This window comes from Lachancea lanzarotensis, scaffold LALA0S03 (genome assembly GCF_000938715.1).
Source record: "Lachancea lanzarotensis genome assembly LALA0, scaffold LALA0S03, whole genome shotgun sequence".
Classification (NCBI taxonomy): domain Eukaryota; kingdom Fungi; phylum Ascomycota; class Saccharomycetes; order Saccharomycetales; family Saccharomycetaceae; genus Lachancea; species Lachancea lanzarotensis.
The window spans coordinates 490,961-509,935 of record NW_019212881.1 but is presented as its reverse complement, the minus strand read 5'-3'; the positions used below and the strand labels follow the sequence as shown (position 1 = coordinate 509,935).

Here is an 18,975-nt window from a genome sequence, read left to right as displayed (position 1 = left end):
TTTATAGATACAACGAGCTAGAACGAACACATACAAAGGAATTTCGTAGTTTGCTCAAAGAGTAGGTTGAAGAAGATCATTTTCTTCTGTGCTCTCAGGAAGTAGCGAGAGGGTCCAGCTGTTCCAGCTTCCTTCTGGCAACAACACAACTTTTCAAATTCATGATCCAATCAATGGATTCTTGTTCGCTCATAGCACGAAACTTGAGCCGCTCATCAAAAGTTATAATGGCGAAACCCGTGAAACAGCGGCGATTCTTTTCATCTTCGATCGCATCGACAACCTTGTCGAGATGGATGCGCCAGTATAGTTTCCCAGAAGATATGGAACTGATGTACAGCGACGAGCTATCAAGAGTAGCGGAAACTTTTTTCCACGCTCTGCGTCCTAGCCGCTTTTTAATTCTACAGTAGAGAACTCCCTTCTGAATGGAGCGTGGAGGAACTTGCGTAGGACTGAAAATGGCATAGAACTCACGATCTTCATCTGGAACCGGTACAGATCGCGACGGTGACCTTCGAATATAGGTAGTAGGACTAGGTTGACGAGCTTCCGACAATATTTGGAAATCGTCGTCATTCTCGTCATTTTCATCATTTTCGTCGTCATTTTCGTCATTCTCGTCATTTTCGTCATGTTCATCGTCATTTTCATCTTCCTCATCGTGATCACCAGCTTCCAGCACCCTTGGTTTACTTTCCCCCTTGGTTGTGTGTTCTAAAAGCAGTTCCATCTTCGACGTTGCATGTAGTCTTCTGTCGGCGAAAAACTCCTTCAGGGCATAATCCCAATCCTTGAACACTTTTGGCGAGTCCGCTCTGAGATAGTAGGTCTTGCGGATCGTGTAGAAATCAAAAAGCAGCTCTTTTTCGTTGGGACGAAACCCCAGTATCTCTTCTGCAGGGATAACGTCGATAGCTTTTCGTTCACTTTTGTCTTTATAGTAGCTGAATTGGCCTCGTCTCAGCACACACCAGTATTCATGGTACTTGCTTTTGTTGAACTTATGTTGAGTGGTGACCACAGCTTTCCCATGGTGGCCGTTCGTGGATTCAGAGCCAAGATTGACCGGTTCTTGAACTGCGATTTTACCAGACGTCCCATATGATCTCTTGAAGAGAAAAGATGATACCAGCACATCGTTCAGATGCTCGGTAGCTGTGTAAAGAAGTCTAGTATCGTGATCTGCCATGGACCATGCTCTGGGGCTTCAAATCTGGAGTTGTAGTTTGTAGATGTTGTACCGATGCCCAAAGTCTATGACGATACGACAGGTATAAAACCGTTAGATATCGCGCTGTACGAAATATAACGTGGAACAAACGAGAAATGCCAAGATATTTTATATAAAGGTTTAGTCACTGGGAAGGAGCAATGATAATTGTGAGTTTGGGTGTCGTTAGAACAGTATTGTCGTGTGGTTCAGCTGTAGATTTTTGCTTGAGAAACGCTGATGAATTGTGCTATATTTCTGACTTAATTCTTTAGATCACTTCGTACTACTCCGACACTTTGATGTTAGGACAACTTCATCGTGCTCACGACGCAGCGATGTGGTAACACTTTCAGACGGTAGCACATACAGTAAAACAATGCGAGTAGATCGTGAATATCTAATTTCAACGAGGGCTGGGGCCGGATATCAATAATATACTCCTATCCAAATTTTGGAGACTCCGCAATATGGAAGTGACAGTCTTTGAAAACAAGTTCAGTAGCTAGAAATAAGGTAGTATAGAGTATAATGATATATAACGACTGAGTGCCGGTATTCGTGAGCAAGGTTGATCATTAGATTGCCAGAAGCACGTGACCAACTTGAACACAGCTTTGTATAAAGTTAGCACGATGATCCTATCATCTATGGCTGAATTTAGTTCTGTCTAGCTTCTTGCTAAGGTTCGAATCCACTTCAGGTGAAGCAAGAAGCACATCGGTCGTTCGACTTTCATTTCATTTTCTCGATCGCTTCGTACTGTAGTGTCACCACAACTTTTCGGCCCCAAAGAATCGAGAAAATGAACTGTAATAGCGGCGCTATACGACCTGTATAGATCCCGACAGTGATTCACACATACGCGTTAAAGGAGGATTCTCATGTATCATTTCCTTTTACCTAAGAGGACACCCTCTCACGCTGAATTATCAAAATCAGCTTGAAGTTTTGCCTGCCAGTGTCAAGACCAGTTTCTACCGTTAGGTCCTAAACGCTTAGATAACCTTGCTAGGCAGTATATAAGTGCAAAAGTACGACCACAGGATTCTCAATGCGTTTCGCATTTTACTATATCATTATGACCACCTGGATGTACTCTCTAAACTCACCTACCGATGTATGTTCCGAACCAGTAATAAGAACTAGACACCACTTGGAATATTCTCATTAGCTTTGGACCTCGAAGAAGTTTTCTTCTTTAGTTGACTCGAAAGGGATCTGTTGTGAGTTTTCAAACCATTTGTGTTAGTTTCCGGGCTCGAAAGTTCACCTGATGAGTTTCTAGATGTTGGTGTAGAGCTTCTAATGGATGACGAGCGCCTTACACCTGGAATGCTTCCAGGTGTGGCTGTAGCCGGCGAGGATGAGGCCTGTCTGACCCCTGGCACCGGGGATGCTGGTATGGAAACGTTTGTTCCATAAAAACTGCTTCTTTTAGCAGATGATGAATTGCGTACTTTTGGAACTCGAATTTGCTGTGGATTGACGAAACCGGATGATGAGCCTAAATTAGGACTTAAAGAAGCTTTTTGCACTTCTTGAGATGTTTTCGGCGACTTGGGGTCCGATTTTGTATTACTGCGCCCATGCTTGCTTAAAAATGATGCTGAAAGCTCCGTCCCTGTTTTTGAAGCAAATTCGTGAAGCGAATTACACGACTCTTCATACAGGTCCTCCCATTTGGCTACATTCAGTTGGGTTCTCATAGATTGACACTCGTGGTTAACCACCTCCGCGTGGCCTTTCTGCATCGAGGCCAATTCTTGGTATTTGTTCGCGTATTCATCTACCTTTTCTTGCAAAGCAGCGTTATTATCGAGTAGAGCCTTTAAAGAGCTAGACACGTACGCCTCTTGTTTCGCTTTGTAATCTTGTAGCTGAGAGCTTATTTCTTGTACCTCTCGAGCGTACTGGTCTCGGTACCTGCCTTGAGCATCTATCAGTGCATCATACTGAACCTGGACCATTTGCAGTTGCTCTTCGCGTTCTGCTTCTCGCTGTGTGGATTTTTGCAACCGACCATGCATTGATTTGTTATTAACAGTCGCTTCTTCATACGAATTCTTAAGAAGAGCCAATTGTTCTTCCAGCTCTCGAACTCTTCTCTCTTTCCGGCTAAGCATGAGACTCAGATTGTCGTTTTCGTGTTTCAGAGTAGAGTTACTTTCCAATTGCTTACCGTGTGTTGAGTTTGCGGTTTCCAGGCGGGACAGTAGATTATTTGATTGAACCATCAACTCCAAGTTAGTTTTCGTTAAGCTATCAATCTGAGAGTGTAGTGCCTCTATAACTCTGGTGCTCGAAGAAGTTCCAGGACTGGCATCTCTTGCCGGACTATGACCGTTTTGAATATTGGCCATAAATGCGCCATGATTCATACTTAGTTTCGATGGCGAGAGCTTCACCGGCGAACTCAGTCGATCACCACGTAGCACATCGTTTGTACTTCCCATCAGAAACAACTATAGGCGGCCTTCAATTGTGGTATTTTAGTGACGAAAACGGATCAGTAGATGATCTGACGGTTATATTTCAGATCTGACAGTTTCGATGGTTTAGTACAAAGTGACGATGGATGTAGTGTCAGTTACAACTGTTTGGACACCTCGCCTGCATATCTGCTTCAGAAGTGCTGGAAACTCAAGATCTTATTATTAAGAGGTGCCTAAAATTAATCTACATTCCCATACCAAATTGTTGGGCCATTTGCTGCATCTGCGGGTCTTGCATCATTTTCATCATTTCATCCATGCTGGGCATGCCGCCGCCGCCAGGTCCACCAGCACCATTGAACATGTTCATCATATTCTTCATCATTCCGGGATTCTGTCTTAATTTCTGTTGCGCCTGCTGCATCATAGAGGGCGAGATTTGAGGCATTCCAGGTACTTGAGGCATACCAGGCATACCAGGCATGCCTGGCATTCCACCGGGTCCTCTTTGACCGCCCTTGGTCGATTGCGCCATGCGGGCCATCATCTGTTGCTGCATGAGAATCATTTCGACCTCTAGCGCAGAGGTACCGGAGCCTCTAGCGACGCGAACAATTCGGCTAGGTTGGTCAATGAAGACGCGACCGTCTGATTCTAGTTCTTGTTTAGTCATGGAATCCATCACGAAAACCATTTTTTTCATTCTTTTGGTAGTCTCTTCTTCGCTCACCTGATTCAGCATATTGCCCATACCCGGAATCATATTAGCTATATTTGAGAGGGGCCCCATCTTCATAATGGTTTGCATTTGTTTTTGGAAATCCAAAAGTGTGAATTTACCCTGTTGTATGTTTTCCATAGTGGCCTTCGTGTCCTCCTTGTTGGAAACCGTTTGGAAATGTTCCAGCAAGCTTTCGATATCGCCTATGCCCAGAAGCTTGGATACAAATGATTTCGGAGAAAATTTCTCAAAATCATGAACATGTTCACCGGTACCTATGAAGATTATCGGAGTCTTGGTTGCTGCCACGGCAGAAATGGCACCACCACCTTTGGCGTGGCCATCCATCTTTGTGAGAATGATGGCACCAAAATCCGAGCTTTCTTTGAATGCATTCGATTGCTGCTCTGCTGCCTGCCCGATCGATGCGTCTAGCACCATGATCGTCTGGTTGGGTTTGACCACTTGTGAGATTTCCACCATCTCTTGGAACAGTTCTTCTTCTTGACGATGTCTACCGGAGGTATCCACGATAATGACCTCGAATTTTTCCTTCTTAAACTTTGCTACACCTTCTTGAGCGACTCTGACTGGGTTGGTTTCCGTGTAGGAACCGTAGAATGGAATACGAGCTTTGATAGCGTTTTGTTTCAGTTGATCAAAAGCACCAGCACGAAAGGTGTCCGCACAAACCAAACCTGTTTTGAATCCTCTTTTGGAGTAGTATACTGCCAGTTTCGTACACGACGTAGTTTTACCAGAACCTTGCAGACCTACGAACATAATCACATTTTGCTTACGTTTTTTAGGCAAAAACGGCTGTGTCTCACCATCCACAAGATGACACAGCTCGTCAAAAACGGTTTTCTGTATTAGTTTCTTGGTTTGAGCGCTGTTCACAGATCGGCTCTTGGATTCCAACAGCGTTGCTCGGATGTTATTTCTAAGAGAAAACACCAATTTGATGTTCACGTCACTTTCTAGTAGGGCAGTCACGATGTTTTTCAACATAACATCCACCGTTGTGGTATAGTCGTCCTGTGAGTTTGAAAGCGCACTGTTGACCGCATTATTGATGCGCTTCCCTAAGTCTGCTAAAACCATTACTTCTTACAGAATACTCGAATACAGCCCGGAAAAGTCGAAACGAAAACTCTAGTTGCAGAAATTCAGGTAGCAGCTCAAGACCTGCAATAGTCACAGCTAAAATAGACGGTCCCAGATCTTTCAATCGCTTATTGAATTAAGTCGAACAGCCCAGCAGATCTTATTTCGATCTTTAGTTCAGTATTTCTCTAATTGAGTTTCCCAAAAATTTGTCGAAACGTATGACGCGATATAGCGTCAGGAAAAAACGTGACCAAAATGAAATCACGTGACATCAAATTGATTTTACAAAAATCACCATCATCATGAACGTTGCGAGATAAAGAGCGAACCTTTGGAAAGAAAGATGTGTTCTTGGCACTGGTGAGCTGCGATCGGAGATTGAGCATCTTTGTTTCCAGACTGATAGCGTCGTTTCGCAGCGACTTTGACCTTTTTTCCGCCGGTCCTAGCGCTTAGAAATGTTGAAATTCATTACCGTCTTCAATCCGTCATATAGCAGAAATGAAGAGGACGCCGATAAACAGCTTTTGCTGTTCCACTCTTTTCAAGACCTTCAGGACGGTCAGACGCTGTCCCTGAACGACAAAATTGCGCAACTGGGTGTGATTCAGGCTATGTGGCAGTTCTCAAAAACGTTCAGCGAGTCACAGGGCACAAGCGAAAGTGTCGTAGAGCTTGACGACACAGTCTTGTGCACGATCTTGGTGGAAAATAGCTTCTTCATAACGCTGAGCTTTGCACCTAGTGAATTGCCAGAGGTACCGGCAAATTATGTCCTGGCCAACCTGCGACATTGCTACGATTTCTCGACGCTACATTTCGGACTTTGGAGCACCTTCACCAACCACACACAACTGACAGACCGTCTGAACGAATTCCTAGTGCCATTTTGGGCCGAATTGAACCTCATGCCATACAATCTGTGGCATAAAGGCTTTTTGAGTTGCTGGCCCGATTGCTATAAAGTGGCAGATATTGAAGAAGGGTTTCAAGATAACAAGGAATCGTCCACTTCTTGGGAAGCAGATCTCAAACAACAGCTCTTAATCGACGATTCTAACTTTCTGGGATTACAAGATATTCTTGTATACCATTTGCCTAAAACCACTTCAGGAAAAAGCTACAAGAAGTACGGTTTGGTGAGCAGCTTCACACCAGACTTTGACTGGCTGCCGCAAATCTCTAACTGGATCGAACACCTTGACAATGTCTACACAGTTCTATCCAGTCACGTGCTGGCGGGTACCGTACAGTATAAAGAGGCGGTCGAAGAAGAGCCAATGCAGGAACCGAGCAACAACGAAGGCCTTTCGACCAGTCAGTCAATGGCGGCACAAAGTCGAAAACTTTACAACAATTTCATGTATCCTTTGACGTTTGCTCACGATGCCGTGCAAGAAGTTGGAAATATGACAGGCATTTCCAGTAGCATGTCATTGCTTAGTGACTTTATGCCTAAAATGCCCAGCTGGAAAATTTGGCCCGGTCCAGAAGATAATAAAGCAAAAGTAGCCAGAAGCGAATTTCTGATTTCTCCACTTGCTGCATCTTTCCTTCCAGAGAGCTACAAAGTGAAGAAAATGCATTTGTCATATGGAGGACTCATCCAGAGGTTCAATTGCCTCTTCTGGTTCTACAACGAGACCCTTGTTGTGTTAATTTACAAGGAAGAGTTCGAAAAGATATGGGATCACGAATACCTGCATGACACACATTTCAAATTATCTCAATCAATCGCCAAGCTTTACTCGACTAATCTGAAAACTATTTCCAAAATCACTCCGGACAGTTTTTGCTACGCCGTGGTAACAAAATCCACTCGTCGGCTGAGGTCCTCATTTCCGCTCAATGAAGTTGTGAAAACTCCCGAAAGTACCTCTGCATTGGAACTCGTCGTAAATGGACTAGATGGATTTTTGACATTGGGTCCTAATCGCAAGACCTCTGTAGCGACTTTGAATCCCTCTCGGAATCAGATAGCATTCGAGCAAGAAGCTGCGAAAGAATCGTGGGGGCTAAGTCTAATGGGTGGAATTTTCAAGAAAACTCAAGCTGACAATAATCCCACAGCACAGACTGATACATTCCTTGACGGTGTCCCGGAGGAGAAATTGCGCTTCATGCACTTGGACATCAACAAGTTTATCAATACATTAAGTACCTCTAGAAGAGCGTCTGATCTCAAGGAAGAGAAGCTGATAAAGCTAAACAACGGGGTGCTCTGCTTTTTGAGCGAAAACAGCGAAGAAATCATCGTTTTGGTTGAAAACTGGTTCGACAAAAAATCTTCGAGAACTAAGAAGCAACCCCCAAAGGGCAACAGCGCATTAGTGCAACATATGGGAACTGAGGCGTTTCACTGGTGGCGAAAAAATACGCGGGCGTAAATGTGCCTCAAATGCTGGTAAGACTAGGTTTAAAATTTTTAGTTAATGCAAGTGAAAACCTACATAAATAACAACACCCACGACCGTCTAGGATTGAGGCTCTGGTATCAAGGTATTATGTGTGTTTGATCCTTTGGGATTATCAGATAACGACCAGCGCTGGATATAATGGAAAACTTGGTCAACTCACGTAGAGTCGATGGTGACAGTCCTGTACAGGACGAAAACTGGAGACCCGAAAGCCGTGCGAAAAACTAATCAGCTTCTGCTTGTAAAGTACAGCAGCTTTGCTTTCGGCGAGAATGGGAATGCGTTGGCTTCACCAACGCCTTGCTCGCGTCCAGATGGCCGACAGTCTCTTTCCACAAGCTTTAGTTCTCGTGTCTGTCTGCTATGTTTTGATAGAAACCATGCCACAACGAAGACTGGAAAGCTGCATTTCATGGATTTCGAGTTTAAATTGTGAATGGCATTGATTTTTGAAGGACAAAGGTGCTGCTGAATTAATGACATCATCTAGATTTCCCCTTCAATTTGATTTGTAGCATTTCAGTCAAGTGTGAAGGCGCTCCTGGCTCTCGAGTGGGTCCAAGCTCAAGCTGATGCCAAGGTCACTAGTTGACAATGTTGAGGAACGCCCGGTCGTAAAAAAAGCATATTCAGTAAACCCGTGTTCCAACTCATGCCGCTCAATTTCGAGCAAGCCAGTAGTGAGATCTACTGCACGGGGCTCTAGAGGCCCCGAACGCCCCTTAGCTACGACAAACTTGTAGAAGAGGTAAACCGCTAAGTTTAGGAAAATCATGAGATAGCAAAATAGAAAGTCCTGTACGTTCCACAACGAAGGGTAGAAAACGGAGTAGCCTTGAACCAAGGCCATGGTGACGACCGATACAAGTCCCACGATGGCAGTGTAAGGTTGCCACCAGGATTGAAAAGGTAGTGAAGGTAAGTTCTTCTTTTGTGCTTCGTAGGACCGCCGAAAGTAGAGGTAAGTAATGCATAAGTAGGCAAAGTTGATCAATTGTGAAGTTGTTATCAAGTTCATCAACCAGTTTAAGACCACAGCACTGTTGGAGTTGAGTTGCAGGAGACTCAAAAGTCCCCACAAGAGAGACACCACAACCGCATTAATTGGTACTCCGTGCTTGTTGCACTTTTGGAAAATCGCTGGGGCATTGCCATCCAACGCCATCCCGAGTAGAATGCGAGATGAGCAAAAGGTGTATGCATTTCCCGCAGAAAATGCGGCAGTGATGAGTGTCGCATTTACCAAGTCCGGTAAAGCTCTAATTCCCAAATTCTTCATTGCAATAACATATGGAGAGGCGCCAGCGCCTGGACGTGCTTCGTTAATGGCAGCCGTCAAGTCAGGATTATTTGCACTGCATAATATCCCGACGCATAAGCTGCTTCCTAAGAACAAAATTGTGAGGCGGTTAAAAACATGCTTGAAGGCAACGGGTAAAACTTTCCGCGGTAGCTTCGTTTCTCCTGCGATCATGGAAACATAGTCTGGACCTGCTATGGTGAACGAAGCCTGAATGAGGCAAGCGAGGAATGCTTGGAAATAGCCCGACGAAGCAGAACCGGTATGACCTGTGGGAAAATATTGCTTGAATGGAGCGTCAGCAAAAAACCGGAACCCAAACCTGTCCTTCTTAGGATTTCCACCAAGCATGGCAATAAAGGTAAAAATGAAGAGTCCTGCGGCAAGAAAGATTTTGAAGCTGGCGAGCCAGAACTCCATTTCGCCATAGTAACGCACAGCAAATAGACTTATAGCCAAGTAAAGAACAACCTGGACGACAAGTGGGATTGCTGCGGAGTAATCGTCCCGCCAGTAATGAATGATGGTATTTACTGCGACAATTTCGAATGGAATTTGAACGCATTCTAGAAACCAAAAATTCCAGCCTGCCGTATTAGCCATCGCATCGTCCACGCACCGCGAAGCTATTCGCAGAAAAGGAGAATCCAGTGGCAAAAAACAAACCATTTCTGCTGTTGAAACTGTAATGCAGAGAATTGGGATGCACCACAATGCCATGCCTAAGAGAAGGAAAACCGATCCTCCATGGTACAGTGCTTTTCCTATACTTACAAAAAGGGCGGTACCAATGACCCCAGAAATACCTATGAGTAGAACGTGTCTGTGATGCAATTTTCGATGCGTTGCGTTAACTTTGTAGTGGTTTTCATGCAGTTCACCTTGGGCAGTATTTAACGTTTCCAGATCAACGATTTCTGGCTCGTTGGAAGCATCGGGTTTAGACATTGAGGATGTACTCAAACGCTCATAATTTGATAATGAATTTCCAATCACCATGAATAGATGAGAGAATTATAATCGTCAAGGAAACCAAGGGTCTTTCTTCTAAAAACTTTAGCGACAGATTTCAGAGCTATAATAGGTATCTCTTAGACGGCTATTTTTTGAAAGCCAAAAGTTACACACTGAAAGCAATAACGATGTCCGCAATAAAGCTTACCTTGAGTAGTTACACAAGAGACTGACAATTATTGCCTAAGAATATAAAGATCAAGGTTGTGGACCACTGTTGTAGGAGAGCCTTGTTAGATATTCAATCAATGAATGGGCATTATTAAAGCCGGAAGTCACGTGCACACAAGCTCCACTTAGAGTTTGAGCTTCAGTGGTTCAGATTCTTTCGAGCGATCAGTCTATTCGATCCTTGTCAAAGGTTCCAGAGATTTCGATACTTTCAAGCAATTATGGTGGTATATCAGGAATGGGGTGGGTACTATCTACACTGTTGAAAAGTTTAAACTTCAGTAGCATCTTTGAATAAATCGATAGATACGAACATATTTAGAAGAGCACAAAGAACAAAAAAGCCCAAAGTTAGGCGTATCGTAAGTCTCGAGGGTTAGAACTACGAAGTTTGTTCCTGTTTAGGGCTTCAGTATTCGGATTTAGGCTTGGTGACAGTAATTTAATTTTGAAGTCTCGACGACAGCGACAGTTTAGTACAAAGTGATAATTAGCGAGGTTCCCCGTCATGGCAGCCATCAAGCAACTTCTGCCACCAAGGGCAATACAACAATGATGTTTCTGCGTGACGAACACTGGTAATGTAAATTAGACCGCCTCTATCTGTACGAAAACCTATTCCGAGTAACGGAACAATGTTCCTTGTATGGGTTCATCGCGATTCGATAATTTCAAAAGATGTTTGGAGCAGTGCGACCACTTTTCTTCTGTTAACAGAGCATTCGCTTTGGAGTGCCTTAGCACGCTAGACGTTCAACGCTCTTGGTAGTTTTTGTCAATGTTGTGAAGTGTAAAATATCAAGTGCAGAGGGCTATGCTGTGATCATTCTGGCATCAACAAACTGTTCTCGCATGTAGGATAGGACATCGTGTTCCATGTCTTCTGAGGAAAGTTACTTAACGGCCACCTTCTCACTCAAATCTCAAGGCCATGACGACAAACTCATAATCACTCTAGAGATACTATCATAGGGGTTCATGGCACCGTACATTTCTACTGACTTCATCGTCATAAGGTGATCGATAATCTGAAGTTTTTCTAGTTTTTTGACTATTTCAGTTGATTTTATCGCTGTCATCGTGCCTCGTAATCACTATGTCACGAACCTGACGCGAGTAAAACAAACGTTCGACAACATTATCACCCTGCGAATTCAGACAAAATCTACGAGATAGAGCAACCGACAGTGCTGTATCGAATCACGTATCACATAAACCGAGTTTTGATCCTATTCTCACAACTTAACACTGACATCGGGCAGCTCAGACCCGTTTAGCTACACCTGTCACGTGAAGTATATCACTCTACACGAGTTAATTTAAGGTAACTGGTCATTTGCTCAACTGACAGTGCTTTAACCGATCCGATGATCGAAGTTATATCAGGGAAACCAACGTCTTGAGCTCCCATTATGAACCTTCTCAATGACCCATGGACTTCAGGTCAAGACTCTAGCGCCCACGGCCTTGGTGGTCCTGATTCGAAACTCCAAAGAGTTCAGGACACTTTAGAAAGTTTAGCAGAAACGGATTCGGATCCATGGGCAAGAGTGGCACTGTTGACCAGTGAAGAAGACAACGATGAGGTGCTTTTCAAAACATTGCTGAGGGAGGTAAAAGATATCAACGACACACAAGCCACAGGGGTCACTTTGCTGATCTACTGCATTGTTTTCGACAAATCAAGGTACATAGAGGTGTTGCACGGGATCGATGAGCTTGACCCTAACGTCCCGGACCGAATTTTCAACCATTCGCCCCTTACATGGTGCTTTGAATTGGAAAGAAAGCAATGTTTGCTAGAGCTTCTCAATTTTTCAGATGAGTTGAATTTTGACTATAAAAATCGAGGTGGTTCCACCGCGCTTCAGCTCTTGGTTCCTGGAAGCGCGATGTATGAATTTGCCAAAGACCACGGTTTATTCAAACTTGGTCAAAACGGAATCAAGATTTCACAGGATCTTTATGGAGCTCCAGAAGAGGGTTTTGGAGACACCGATGTTGATAACACTCTGGACCAGATCAATCTGCAAACAGCAGGGCTAGGTTTAAATGAAGATAGTCCATCGATTCCTCTGGATGCTGAAAAGCATCTTGCACAAAACAATAATACAACTTCTATTGATGCTGGAGGGCCACCATTTAGTCACTTCGATTTTGACCATGTGTTACCCAACCAATACATCGAATTTGCCGACTACGATATTCCGCGACTACTAGAACTTATCATTTCGCTCCCGGCAAAGCAACCTCACAAACCTTCTATTCCTGCAACTATTATTTTCCAGAGTCTGCGCTTTGCAGATCAGATAAAAGACAGCCCCTCACTTGTGGAAAGCATGGCCCACCTATCCTTGACCAAAATCCTTACGTCATTATCCTCAACATCCGGTGGTGCTCTTCTGGAAAATCAAAGTGGAGATATTGTCTTACAATCTTATTGGCTGTCGAGTCTTACCTTTTTGTTCTATTACCTTTGTCGACAAGCCGGATTTTTCAAAAGGTACCCGTCAATTCTACAGGAGCTGATAGATGCAATGCGGTCGTTGATAATTGAGATGAACTCATCGATATACTCCAGGATCGAACCCTTGATAGACTCTTCAATTTTGGAGCACACCACAATTGCTGAGGTGAAAGAAACACTGTACAGAAAAGATTGGAACCTGCTGAAAAAAAGGAAACTACGTAAGAGAAAAAACGGGGCTCGCGATTCCTATGATCAAATCATGGCCATGCTGTATCCTCCTTCACTTGACGAACAGAGAAGACTTTCACCTTTGAAAGTTGTTCAGATTTTTGGTGCTCTCTTTTACGTGCTGGATCTTCACCAAGTTCACCCTCTTATCGCTCAGCAATGTTTATCCCTTGCCATCCGATGGTTTTCCGTTACGTTATTCAACAAGATAATGGAAAACAAAAAAAAGTCTCTGTCAAGAGCTCATGCTATTCAGATTAAACTAAACCTGTCTGTTATTCAAGACTGGATCAAGAATCACGATTTCAAGCCATCGTTTCCTTCCCTAATGGACGATTTTATATTCCAAAAGTTCCCTTATACCCTTATTTTCAATTTGGGTGACATTGACAGCACATCAAGGCCTTTTGAACTTCGCAACCTTACATTGTACAAACCCAGCGATGGCTCTATTACAAATGACATGAGCAATTCACTATTTTTCTACCAGTCGTTCTACCAGATCGCCCGAATCCACTTGGAACCGTGCATGCAGCTATTGCAATGGCTTCAGGTGGCCACTTCTTTGAATGATGAAGAAAGTCTCGATTCCACCATACAGCTTTTAAACAAACTCACTCCGTTGCAGCTGTATAAATCTGTGACTAAGTATAGGTATGAACTTGAAGAAAACAAGTTTGCTTCCAATCTGCGAAAAAAGCTGTCTATGACATGCAAGCAGAGGGACGAGGTGGACGTGTACTTCCCAGAGAAAGCGCTGTGTTCTCTTGCGTTGCCAACTATTACAGAGCTCACTGAGTCATACACACAAAGCGATGATAGCGACGAGCTTTTACCACTCCTACCCTTAGATATACAGGATGATGTCGATGAGATACACGAGCAGAATATGAAGTTGAGGGATCAAGAGACGAAAGAATTTAGCCAAAGCCGTTACGAGGACGATCAATCGACTGTCGAAGAGGACGTTGGTTCTGAGATTGAAAACGCCAATGGTGATCAATTGTTCAAAAAGCTAAATGCACCATCGTCTGTTGCACAGCGTCCTCTTTGGGCTATAACTGATGACATAGAACAAAATCCATGGTAAGGCGTTTTCAGGTATCTAAATAAATACATTGGATATCTAGGGAGCTTATATCTCCCTTCTTTCCATTTGCATAACATCTGTTTCTCATTATGCCGTAGATCGCAGGTCGAAAGCGCTATCTCAAATTTATCCAAGAAAACTTGCCTGCAACGTTTTGCATTTCTGTGGAACCTGTTCTCACCCTAACGTGTAATTCTTCGAACGTTGGACTTTGGTCTATAGAGATCTGGGACGATTGCTGCAAGTCAAAGACCGGAGTATTTTTAGAGCCGATTCCATGTATGTCGTGCACGCTCTTCCATCCACCATGCCCGTCCATAAATCCATTTTCACTTCCTGAGTTTTCGAACATATCGTACTCTTCACTCATTGTGTGCTGACTTTCATCTGGCTGGTTGTTGGAAGTGGACTGGAATTGATCGAAGCCCTTGTGGATTTCTAGGGCAGGAGGTAACGCAAAGCGATCATTAGGATTTTGAGTTGTTTGTAACGCCGCATTACTAGCTCCCTGAGTTGCGGATTGCGCAGAACGTACCTTGTTTTCGGCCATAACCAGATAGACGAACGAACTTACTGACCACTCGTACCAAAATTTATGGTTTGCTTGGTCATGATTCCTGGTCATGAATAATTCAAGCTCACTATCGTCAGAAATGAAAAATGGCTGTTTGAGAGGGAAAACCATGGGCGACCACGACATCATATCCGGAGTGTGCTCACCTTTGACATATAAACCAGCACTACCATCCACCCCTTTGATAGGCTCCGCCATTTTAACGGTCGAGCCGTCTGGTAGAATGGATAGGCAGATATCATCAAAAAGAGTGGCCTTGAACAACCCTATTAAAGCGTGTATTTCGCACTTATTTTTTATTTTGAATTCTGTCACTGCAGATTTAGTCAACTTTGAGCCTGCTACTGGATGGTGAAATGACCAAATCTCGTTCAATTTGGTAGAAGTAATGCAATGGGGGATGTTATGAACGATCCAGGGCTTTTCGAAAGCATTGGGAACATTAATTGTGGTCAGAGTTTGATATAGCAATGGTGCTGAAATAGGTGCCACGTAAGAGGAAAAGCTTTGCGGTATGAAAATAGTTGTCTTCTTACAACTGTGTTTCTCCACATTTAGTAAAGATTCTGGGGCGAGCTCGTTACAACCGAACGAACCGAGCAGCTCACTGATACACAAATCGACCTTGAGTTCGCTTCTCCACGAGCAAGCATCGTCTTTGACAAGCTCCACAGAATCCTTCCAGTATTCATGCTTCCTTTTTTGCAAGTAAAGCGCTGCCCGTGAACTCTTTTCTAAGGCAATTATGCGATAGTGAGGGACTCTCAACTCCATTATAGCCGTATATGCTTCATCAACCAGGGGACCTCTTCCCGCGCCGGCAATCAAAACGACTAGTGGAGAGTCCCTTTTGCTCCCCATTATGCCATCTGTAATCAGTCTCTTGAGCGCTCTTTTGATGGCTTTGCCGTACATTTGGTATTTGGTTCTATCTTGTTCAAAAGTATGGTAAACAGCGTTTGATATGTCAGTAGAAAATGGGTCCAACGGTGGCATTAGCCGCGGCTCCGAAAATTTATGCATGTTGGGGTTCGCCAATATAAGCTTGTCACCCCGTTTGAGAAGATAGTTGATGTACTCCAGGTACGCTACTTCACCACCTTTGACTTGAAACCCATATTTCTCGACGCCATGAAGAATGACGCACAGTTCCGATAATTTGGTCTGAGAACTACCGTTGATTTTTTGAAATTCGAAAATGATCTGCTGGTTAAATTTGTTGAGAACGGGGTAGTTGTACTGATTTGTCGCAAATATTGATGAAGAGACCAAGAGGCACGTAACTGGTTCTGCAAGCCACCTTTGTAACACATAAGAGGGAACTCTATCTCGCGGTAGAGCCAGCGATACGGTCAAATTTGAATGGTATCCACAAATTTTGCGGACGGTACACCATAATTCCCATGTCGAAAGTGGGTCAGAGTCTTCGAAAAATGGCAAGGAAATTGACAGTACAGGGTTTTCACCGCTACCACAATTGAGATTGCTGTCCCTTAAAGAGAGAAGACGTGCGACCATGAGCGCATACCGGTTGATGCTTGCCAAATTTTTAGGTGGCGCCAAAATGAGCTGTTTGATCCCAACAAACGCTGCGTAATTGTGCTCATTTGCCAGCACTTGAAAGCTGAGTTCCTGTACATCAACGTCTGCGCTCTCCATGTCTACCCACGAGGCCAGCAGCCCAATACAGTCCGGTGCGGCACCTTCTGGAGATTTTGGGGGCACAGATAGATCTTGCAATTGCAGTTGGGGTACTGTTAGTGCCTCTCTTGTCCCATCAAGCGGTTGTTGATGATGCTGGTGAAGTGCAACTTTGACACGATCGCGATATCTACTATTGCTCACAGGATGCAGGACATAATCATACCGGTCTTCGCTCAGATCGCCCCCTATTGTTGCTGATCCTAATAAAGGTTTGAGCCCCACATAAACATTACTCTTCATGCCTGTAATCGGGGTGCCCAGCCGGTGATCTTGATGATCTTGATGATCTTTCTGTTCTCTAGTAGTTAAAATTAGAGTATGGATTTTTCATTTTAATTTGTTTACTTTTCGATCAGAGCCGCTCGTACGAAGTGCTATCAAGAGTCACGTGCCAAAAAATTGACGAGTAGAATAAAACCAAGTGGGAGGGAACAAGTAACACTTTCGTGAGCGTACTTCAGATGGTTATTTTACAGCAGTGTATTCGCTGTTATTCCAGAGCATTCCTGTGGAATTGATCGTAGTTGTTAAGTAAAATCTGAAAAAATAATTTCTGCACGTGATCTGGAGATGGCGACGACACATAACAGGTTAGGGATATGAGTTTTTAAAGGTTACTGGCGCCCTGAGTGTGAAAGATGGCGAATCGAGCACTTTGGGTAGTTCTGAAACGTGAAATGAGAACCAAAAATGTCAAAACTATCGAATTTACTTTGGTTGTGATTTAGTCAACTTTTGTTTCAATTTTGGAGCGATGAATGCAAGTCTTACGAAATATCATTGATCTGACTTTGTGCAAGCTCCAATCGACTCACACCAGAGGGCTGAGTTTTGCGCTTGTCTGCTGCTAGGTATTAAGTTGTTTTACCTTTCCATCTTATATAGCTTCGCTAACCTGCTTAATTGGTTAGATTGAAGACTGCAATATAGAGATTAGCCTTTTAACGTTCAAAAAAAGCGTATCGTTCAACTCACAAAAGAGCTCGGTTGATACTTGTCTCCAGATTTTGGTAATTGTGTGGCTTACATAACAAGTTGAGTAGATAACTATTAGTTTATATCTGGGGTGGTCTCGAGCGTTTCTTCTCGTAATCGAATGCGAGAATTCTATTTGTTTATACGAGAAACGATTCTCTGTCCAAGAGTGTTCTCACATGGTCTTGTACGTTTGATGACGTTCTTCTGATTTTAAACTGTATACTAAAACCTAACTTGGGTTTGGATAGAAATTAGATCAGCACGTACAGAAGCTAGCGGCGCCATTTTGACAATCAATGTGTATTATTTTCACACGAACCGACTTTTAATAACAATCCAGTTACTCAACGACCGCTGTTTACCACTATGGCTGAATGTCTACGGGGTGGCCGATGTTTTCGGTTTTTTTACGTCCAGTCAGTCGCTGTCACTGAACAAGCGACCTGATGTTCTAAGTACAAGCAATTTGAAACCACGATGCTATCGCATAGGGACAACACTGACACACAGAAATGCGACTTACAGCACTAAAAATTTTCTACTTCGAGAAAAGTCCTCTTTGAGTACACTTGCGCCGTCATTTGATGCTTCCTCGGCGTTTCTCGAACGCAGATCTAAACTACTGAAATAGCTTATCATTTCTTGTACAATTGAAACACTGCGCAATGCAGCTTCACCGTCTAATCCGCATTTCCACGAACATGCGATTCCTAGCCCAAGGTTCCACAATTGTAATACATGATAGAATAACCGGGTGAGAGAGACGGGCCGAAACAGACGCTGACAGCTGGCTTGCCTTTATGCGTCAGCTACTCGGACCTTTTCAAATCCTCGACTCGATCCTCTACTCGCCCGATTTTTTCTCGAGGTCCGCATCAATTTTCTTGTTTCTAGTCAAATTAACAATCTTAAAACGGTAGTTGACTAGACTATGTTCGATCTAAAAGACGACCAACAATCTCGGCTCAACCAGTGCATTGATCGAGCATGTACCAACATAGCCATGCTTTCCAGGGCAGAAAGTTGACTGACCAAGAAAGAGCACGCGTTTTGGAGTTTCAGGACTCAATTCACTATTCGCCGAGATACTCTGATGATGCGTGTGAATATCGTCATGTAATGCTACCCAAAGCTATGCTTAAAGTGGTACCCTCCGATTATTTCAATTCTGAAACTGGGACATTGCGTATTCTGACAGAAGACGAATGGCGTGGACTTGGCATAACGCAGTCGTTAGGTTGGGAGCACTACGAATGTCATGCACCAGAGCCTCATATTCTGTTATTCAAACGTACACTGTGAATGAAATGGAAGATGTAAAGGGTTGTACCAAGGGAAAAATAAGTGACAACCACATTACTGTTTTCTCGAAGGAGGCAAAATTAATAAGATGAGTATATCTCAGCAATAGAAGTGTGAGTCTGCGAATAACACCGTAAACCCCCACATGCATGTACAGCGGCTCCCAATTATAGACTGAGAACGTGGGTGGGGCATATTTTTTTGTTGTTGCATAAATACAACTTGGATTTGAACTCCAGTGGTGTATT

The 18,975-nt window shown here is 43.6% G+C and overlaps 8 protein-coding genes across 8 annotated transcripts; 3 read left to right on the top strand and 5 right to left on the bottom strand.

The window, feature by feature from the left end:
- Positions 1-94: 94 nt before the first annotated feature.
- On the bottom strand, positions 95-1,192 carry OPY1 (LALA0S03e05622g1_1; the record flags this gene model as incomplete). The annotated part of the gene is made up of 1 exon (XM_022773308.1): positions 95-1,192. The coding sequence occupies one exon, from the start codon at positions 1,190-1,192 to the stop codon at positions 95-97; it is 1,098 nt and encodes a 365-aa protein (XP_022627795.1).
- Positions 1,193-2,358: 1,166 nt separating this feature from the next.
- On the bottom strand, positions 2,359-3,669 carry SHE3 (LALA0S03e05600g1_1; the record flags this gene model as incomplete). The annotated part of the gene is made up of 1 exon (XM_022773307.1): positions 2,359-3,669. The coding sequence occupies one exon, from the start codon at positions 3,667-3,669 to the stop codon at positions 2,359-2,361; it is 1,311 nt and encodes a 436-aa protein (XP_022627794.1).
- A 223-nt stretch (positions 3,670-3,892) lies between these two features.
- Positions 3,893-5,473, bottom strand: SRP54 (LALA0S03e05578g1_1; the record flags this gene model as incomplete). The annotated part of the gene is made up of 1 exon (XM_022773306.1): positions 3,893-5,473. One exon carries the CDS (start codon positions 5,471-5,473, stop codon positions 3,893-3,895), a length of 1,581 nt encoding a protein of 526 aa, XP_022627793.1.
- A 464-nt stretch (positions 5,474-5,937) lies between these two features.
- Positions 5,938-7,866, top strand: CCZ1 (LALA0S03e05556g1_1; the record flags this gene model as incomplete). The annotated part of the gene is made up of 1 exon (XM_022773305.1): positions 5,938-7,866. The coding sequence occupies one exon, from the start codon at positions 5,938-5,940 to the stop codon at positions 7,864-7,866; it is 1,929 nt and encodes a 642-aa protein (XP_022627792.1).
- Positions 7,867-8,419: 553 nt separating this feature from the next.
- Positions 8,420-10,195, bottom strand: AGP2 (LALA0S03e05534g1_1; the record flags this gene model as incomplete). Its single annotated transcript, XM_022773304.1, has 1 exon — positions 8,420-10,195. One exon carries the CDS (start codon positions 10,193-10,195, stop codon positions 8,420-8,422), a length of 1,776 nt encoding a protein of 591 aa, XP_022627791.1.
- A 1,598-nt stretch (positions 10,196-11,793) lies between these two features.
- Positions 11,794-14,169, top strand: LALA0_S03e05512g (LALA0S03e05512g1_1; the record flags this gene model as incomplete). The annotated part of the gene is made up of 1 exon (XM_022773303.1): positions 11,794-14,169. The coding sequence occupies one exon, from the start codon at positions 11,794-11,796 to the stop codon at positions 14,167-14,169; it is 2,376 nt and encodes a 791-aa protein (XP_022627790.1).
- Positions 14,170-14,284: 115 nt separating this feature from the next.
- HSL7 (LALA0S03e05490g1_1) lies at positions 14,285-16,687 on the bottom strand (the record flags this gene model as incomplete). Its single annotated transcript, XM_022773302.1, has 1 exon — positions 14,285-16,687. The coding sequence occupies one exon, from the start codon at positions 16,685-16,687 to the stop codon at positions 14,285-14,287; it is 2,403 nt and encodes an 800-aa protein (XP_022627789.1).
- A 1,725-nt stretch (positions 16,688-18,412) lies between these two features.
- CKS1 (LALA0S03e05468g1_1) lies at positions 18,413-18,727 on the top strand (the record flags this gene model as incomplete). Its single annotated transcript, XM_022773301.1, has 1 exon — positions 18,413-18,727. The coding sequence occupies one exon, from the start codon at positions 18,413-18,415 to the stop codon at positions 18,725-18,727; it is 315 nt and encodes a 104-aa protein (XP_022627788.1).
- Between the last annotated feature and the right edge of the window lie 248 nt (positions 18,728-18,975).